General features: G+C 30.1%; 1 protein-coding gene across 1 annotated transcript; it reads right to left on the bottom strand.

Annotated features, from left to right (window-relative positions):
• Nucleotides 1-854: 854 nt before the first annotated feature.
• LOC137931983 (connectin-like) lies at nt 855-4857 on the bottom strand. Its single transcript, XM_068775518.1, has 2 exons — nt 3810-4857; nt 855-1273 (listed from the first exon to the last, which is right to left on the bottom strand). Exons 1-2 carry the CDS (start codon nt 4855-4857, stop codon nt 855-857), a joined length of 1467 nt encoding a protein of 488 aa, XP_068631619.1.
• Between the last annotated feature and the right edge of the window lie 2385 nt (nt 4858-7242).

The raw sequence follows: 7242 nt of genomic DNA, 5'->3' as shown, positions 1-7242 counted from the left end.
TCGGTGTGATCAACAGCTAGATCTACTTTACTATATGTACATAGTCATTTATTTGAGATCATATTTGAAGTTACAAATTACTCGATGCAACCTTTTACAGGAGGCTGCAGTGTGAAAATATTAAAACCTCCATAAACTACACTATTTTTAATTTCTGATTATGAAATTACGGTGTCTTTACAACGTTTTCCTAATATTACACTAATAAATAAATTGAGAAATGTGAAATATTTACATCACTGTTTTCTCTATAAGTTACAATTTTCGTGTATCATTAGGTATGCAACTAAGTTCTCGCTGTTGTATTAATAGATGGCACCAGTAAGTGTGGATCAATTTTGACGTATCAACTTCATACACCATACATAGATATACATATCGTGGATTAATTGTTTTGCGTCATGTATTTTTTGTAGTGTTATTAACAGGAATTTTATTTATTCATTTTTATATATATAAAGATAGCTAAATATATAAGCTGCAGTTGAAGCGTATCTCAAATTCAAAAATTGCATAGAAATGAAGCTTAAAGTGAAAAGTTTTCATAAAAAAAAACAGCAAGAACACAGTTGAGTACGTAATAATTATCTTACAGCGAAGCATAAATTTAAACACCAATTTTTCAAATTTATTATATTATATTTCGAGAAGTGACCAATTTACAATACAATTGGTTACAAACATTAGTAAATATTTGAAATATTTTTCTCTATTTACATGTATTTTTTACAATTCTTATCGAAATCTTATTCTTATGTTCATTAACGTAGATATTATTTTATTATTTAAGTGAAAATAAAATAAAAACCTATATTGGCTAATATCACAAAAGTTTTTCATGTTTCTTTTTTTGTTTAAATTAATAATATTAGAGTTAAAATGAAAACAAAACTGGGAACACTTCGTACAATTTCAGAAAAGGCTTTAAGCCTGATTTCATTTTGAATTGGTTGCCCGTAAGATTCTTCCACAGATTGCATTAATTCTTTCGGGCAAGGAAGTGATTCCAGGGGCAATTCTGTTAATTTCTTTGCTTTGTTCAACTTTGTTTTATCTCTGTCTGAATATTCTTCGTTTTTGTCGTAATACTCGTAGTTGTCATCTGATAAAATATTTCCGTTCTCGACTTCTTCGTTGGCGTGTTCGTTTGAATGCCTTTCGTTGTTTTCAACGCAGGACACTTTTTCAAGGGCCTCTTTTATTTCGCTGCTCTTAGTCTCGTTAAGTAGATGATAGATCCAGGATAGGCGGCAGTTACAGCTGAACGGGTTTCCTGAAAAACGAGTTTTTTGATTTCATGCTTATAATTACGCAAGTGATTAGTATCAACTTTGAAAAAAGTATTTATATCTTGAACTCTTGAGATATGACATTGTGTACGCAAGGAATAAGTATATATACGTATATACAAAGATGTCTTTACAAACCTATATACTAGGTGGTTGGTAATAGGTGTAAAAGTTTTAACGTTTTTTGCTGACAAATTACCAAAGATCTGCAATCAATATTCTGTATATAAAAACCATATTAACCTAAACCCTATTTCCCTTTGATCGTGCCAAAGTTAAAAAAAACAAACAATTTTAGTTTTATAAGAATCATAAAATTTGTGGAAAGTTCTAATAAATAAAAAACGAAAAAAAATTGCACCACATTTAAAAAAAAATGAACAATATATGATAGCCATCGAAACTGCATTTTTGACAGTTCAGCTATGAATTTTTAGGTACTTTAAACTTTTTCGACTTACGGCAGTTCACGTGAGATTTATGGATCGCTAATATTAATTTACTTAATATGCATTTAATAAATCTTGACATCACTCTTAAATATGATCAGTACAATCTGTCAATACAAAATCTATCGGGATAGCTAGTATATTATAATATCATGTTTAAAATAGCCGGCAAACGTTTGAAAGAAATGGTTGATACTATATTTAAATGCTCTTATATTTTTATTATTTTACACAGAATATTTTTATAACAATCAAAGATTATAATGTAATTTAGAGAGATGTGAAAGTTTGATACTAAATTGCATTACACGTACTTAATTTCCATTCTAAGAGCATCGTTAAATTATCTCAAAAGTTGTCGGAGCCGCAGCCAGCTGGGTGTTTGAACGGCAGACTGAGTCAATAAAAATAATTTTATTCGTACCCCTTGCGGCGTGTTCTTTATCCGTTTTTAATGTACGAAGGTATCCCGTTGTAGAATTTAAATGACGTGGAAGCTTTCAAATTCGAAAGTATTATCTTTTCTCACTACATTTTTATAATCATCGCAATATCTAAATGCTCTCTTCAAATAATATCGTAGTTTTTTAAAGTAACGTTGTAATATTTCTCAATAATATTATCTGTATTTGAATTGTAACGCGAGGAATATAACTAGGACACCATGTACAGAATGTATATATAGCTTGTATGCTGTCAATTGATATATATTACACCTATACGTTAAAATTATTTCGTTAAAGGGGTTTGAATTGAAATTTTATTAACTATATAACAACACAACAAAATTTATTACGGACTATATAAAACTATACAAATAATTTTAAATTTTTCAGTATAGAAATATAAATAGGAAAAGCCTCAGGGTATACGGCGAGAAACACTGGTTAAACGGAAGATATGACTACGCATTATAAAAGTTATCTATTAAAGGGATTCCAGTGAATTATTCCAATTTTGCAATTGCGTCACGTATGCTTAAAACAAGTAAAGAAAAAAGATAACGAGAAAACCTTTTTATTTCTAAGCCTGCAACCCATAAGATATGTAACATACATTAATCCGCGAGTGGATCGATATCTGTTCCCTCTCTTTAGAAGATGTCGTTTATTCTAATGGCATGAACATCTAAAAGCGGTTAAAAAAATCTATAACTTAAATACTATCCAACTCTAGATGTAAAATTTACGATAAGAGAATATTCATTTTTTGTCCCTTCATTTGAATGTCTTTTCGTTCTTTATAAAATGCCGTTCGCAAAGTAATCGATAGCTAACAATAAAGTATGTATCACAATTTATATCTACACAAGCGTGAATACGTATCAAAGCGGCACATGTACATTATACTGGTGAAATACCATTTTTGTATTCAATTCACATAACAATGGTGCTGAATAACCCACTCATGAATAATATAAAGCAAACTGTACACGAGCGAACACAAAAGAGCTATAAAATACCTAATAAACAAGCAGGAATGCCTGGAAATAAAAAGCTATTTCTCAATGTTTCCGCGTAAATTTATTGGGTCTCTTTGCGAAAGTATAGGCACGATTGGAACCCCTGCGGGCATGATATGTGTGTATGGAGCCAATGAAAATAAAAAAATACACATTATTAAATTAACCCGTTCAAAACCATTAAGTATTGACGCACGTGAATTCTAAATTTGATAAATAATACTAATATTAACGTATAAATCTACCTGTCTGTATATATATGTACAGGGCGATTGTTTATATATGTAAAAGCTTTGAAGGAGTGAACGTATAGTATATTTGCTGTAAAAAGCTTTTAAAATTACTTACAATTACCCAGTAAAAATTATTACACTTAGATTCATTACACTAATATTTTTTTTTTCTATTAGAATGAGACAAGCCAGTATTTTTTGGCAATACAAAGTCTGAAGGGACAGATATTGAACAATAATAATTTTAATGTTTTATACTAATTTTTAAAAAGCTTTCATTTAGTATACTATTATTACGTTATTCGAAAATCAATGAATCAAAAACGTGACTAGGTATTTGTCAGAAAATTAATATAGTACAAAAATCTGCACTCACCCTCCAGGTAAACGACTGCGGACACTGACTTATCGTTTTCCACAACTTGACGGACTGTTTCATATGATACAAATGTCAACAAATTGTCCCTTAAATTTAATACAGCAAGGTGTCTCATATCTTCCAGGATGTCGTCGTAAAAAGTTGTCAATCTATTTCCTGACAAGCTCAATATCCTCAGTTGAGCTAACCCTCCAAACGCTCGCTCAGATATGTACTCTATAGCGTTGTTATCTAACATTAATTCTTTCAAACCCCATAGTTCACTGAAAGCCAAATTACCTATCATTGCCAACTTATTACTTTTCAAGTTTAATCTAGAGAGGTTCTCGAGTCCTTCTAACATTTCTCTCGTTACAACAGATATATAGTTATAGTCTAATCTCAGTTCTAACAAGTTATTTAAGTGCTTGAAACAGCCTTCGTGCAGGAGACTTATATTATTGTTCGATAAATGTAAGATATGTAGATTTGGGAGATTGAAAAATACATCCCTCTTTAATTCAGATATTTGGTTATCGTCTAAAGTCAAGTTTGTTAACATCATTAGCTGTGAAAATGAATGTTTATCAAGCTGGCTTATCTTATTTGATTTTAGAACAATTTGTCTTAATGTCGAAGAGTTTGTAAAAGCATATGGTGGTATCTTTTTAATTGTTCCGAATTGTATTGATAAATCTTTAAGCTTGTCCAGTCGTACAATAGCTTTTGCGGGAATAAAGGTCAATGCGTCATCAGAACGAACGTTAAACATTAAATGCTCAATTTGAGCTTGCGAGGAAAAGCTCGGCCATATTGGATCATCCTCAGTTATACCGCCACTGAAAATCCAGCAATCAGCTCTTGTAGCCATTTTTGGTTTATTAGAATCACAGTAACAATGCACTTTGGATCTCCGGTCTTCGATATCACATACATTGATAAATAAAGGTACTTGATAGTATCGCCTGTCTATGATAGGCTTTGTTTCGTTTTTGCTCTCCGTGACTCTTAATTCTACAGTCATTACAGATGCAATGATGATCATGTATTTCGAGATTTCTTCCATGGCGGACGTTATCTGGAACAAAGATTATTTTTATTTATTTTTATTACTCTTTTTGTGCACGTAACATTAAAAAAAAACATACAGTAATAACAACCAAAAAATTACAACATACGGTCTAACCAGTCAAGCCTTTTTTTGCAGACAAAATGAAAGAATGACTAGTATAGTAGCACGTGGTCAACAGGTATATTGTACGAGATAATGTCGTCGTTATTTCTGCCCGTTGACGCTCTCTGCAAGGCATAGGCCTCTCAAAAACATATCTATGGACCCGTATACCGTAATTGCCTCGCTTGGCAGTTGGGTTCGCAATGTGGTATTATGGTACGCAGACAACGCTGCTGCACATCGTCGGGAAACTTGTTTGGGAGCAGTGTATATATAATTAATACATACAGTATGACAATATAAAAGACTGTGTCTTGAGAATCGAATCCGCGACGTACATCTCAGTCCTCTACCACTGAGTCACCACTGCTCTATAAATATTGTTTTTACTCCTTACTATTTTCCATTTTTTCACTATAATTAATTTCTTTGTGCTCTATAAGAAATGGTGAATTGATTTAGTGGTTCTCGATTTTCTAGCTTATTCCTCATTTGACGGTTCATTTTTATTTTTATGAATAAATAAAATGACTGTAACATTTGAATTATTTTATTTATTTTAAAATTTTATTGTACATGCTAAGATACGTTTAAATTAAATTGATAATAAAACAATAAATTATTAACGTTCATACATACACGTCATTATATCACGGCTATTCGTAATTTTTGATAAAAAAAAGTAAACAAGATTAATACTGGCCACTTAATCAACATACTGAATAATGATTAAACACATTTACATAATTTAATATATTGTTCATTACGTCATCACACACAAGAAGTTATAATTGAGTTTTTAACTTTGTCAAAGTTTGACGTTATTCACAGCAACACCATAAGTTATTACACGAACCGCTTGATGGGTCGCTACAAAGTTATAAAGAATTATGTAACGAAGTTTACTGTCGTCATTTTGTAGAAATTATTTTAATTACAAAATCGTTTAGAACTTTTTTTTACAAAGGAGAAGTGAGAAAAAGTTATAAATAGGGCATTGACGCTTTTATCTTTTGTCGTATTATATACTTGATTACGTGATAGAAACTAAATAGTTAAGGTTGTGGAGCAGATACCATGGAACGGTAAGCAAAGCGTTGATCGAGATTAGAACAGGTCCTATTGAAAATTCATAGGAGGAGGGCAATGTCAAGTGGATTTTATACAGCAAAATGATTACGATGATGATAAAAAAATTTACGGCAAAAGGAAATGAACGACATATCTAATTGAAAATAAATATTTGTGTATTATTGATCGTTTTATTTATTATTTCATAAAGCGATAATACCATTCAAATTAATACTGTTGTATTGCAAGTCTGTACTGCAGTTCTTTACTGCGAAGCTGACCTATTTTACTAAATGCACTGTTGCAGTGTTATTAATTAACTAACTAAATAAACTAATTAGACGTTTATATTGCTACAATCGTTTGCGGGAGGCCTTAGAAATTTTACTTTCTTAGTGTATACAAAAGCTTGTTATGGAAATGTATGTATATTTATGTTAATATTTTTTCAAATTTAAATCATCTTCAATCAAATATTTAAGTAAAGATAATTTGAATGATTCAAAAGTGCAAGTAAATACATATAGTTTTATTCGCACTTTTGATTAGTAATTATTTTTAAAATTAAAAAAAAGATCCGTGTAGTAAGCTGCCACCATAAAAAGAACTGTTGCTCTTTTTAAATGAAACACACATTAAAGTAGTAAAATCAAGCATTATATATAATTTATAATTCTCTTTTTATAACAACCTTGTATTTAGTTAATATATATTAATAAGTTTCATATGCTTATTTCATTAATACTAAAGCTATTGGTTAGGTTATACCTTACGTGTCATTTTTCTATTTTATTTTTGATTTTTATAAAAGGTGATAGTAAAAATAACTAATGAAAATACAGCTTATTTTTGAATTCATAGTACAATCTAGTGTGAAATATGTTTGTAAAAATACTACTGCGCCTAATGAAAATTCTACACAAAAAGGCAGTTTTGATGTACCTTAAACATTAACTGAACAAAAAAATCATTTTACAAAATTTTTACGGTGACTGTGTATGGGTTTTGAATCTATCGAGTACACTCACAGGGTGGAAACATATTCATTTTAATTTATATGTTTTATAACTTTTTTAAATTTAATATTTGTTCTATTACTTAAAAAAACGGTAACGAGTTAAAAAAAAACTTTGAATTATTTAAAGCCATATTTTATTAATCAAGTAATGGAATCTAAATAAAACAAACGGTATGTACAGTTTGGTG

Source organism: Battus philenor, unplaced genomic scaffold (assembly GCF_028537555.1).
Source record: "Battus philenor isolate CCGP_79_NKW_IND1 unplaced genomic scaffold, ilBatPhil1.0.hap1 SCAF_11, whole genome shotgun sequence".
NCBI lineage: Eukaryota > Metazoa > Arthropoda > Insecta > Lepidoptera > Papilionidae > Battus > Battus philenor.
This window is presented reverse-complemented; position numbering and strand designations above follow the sequence as displayed.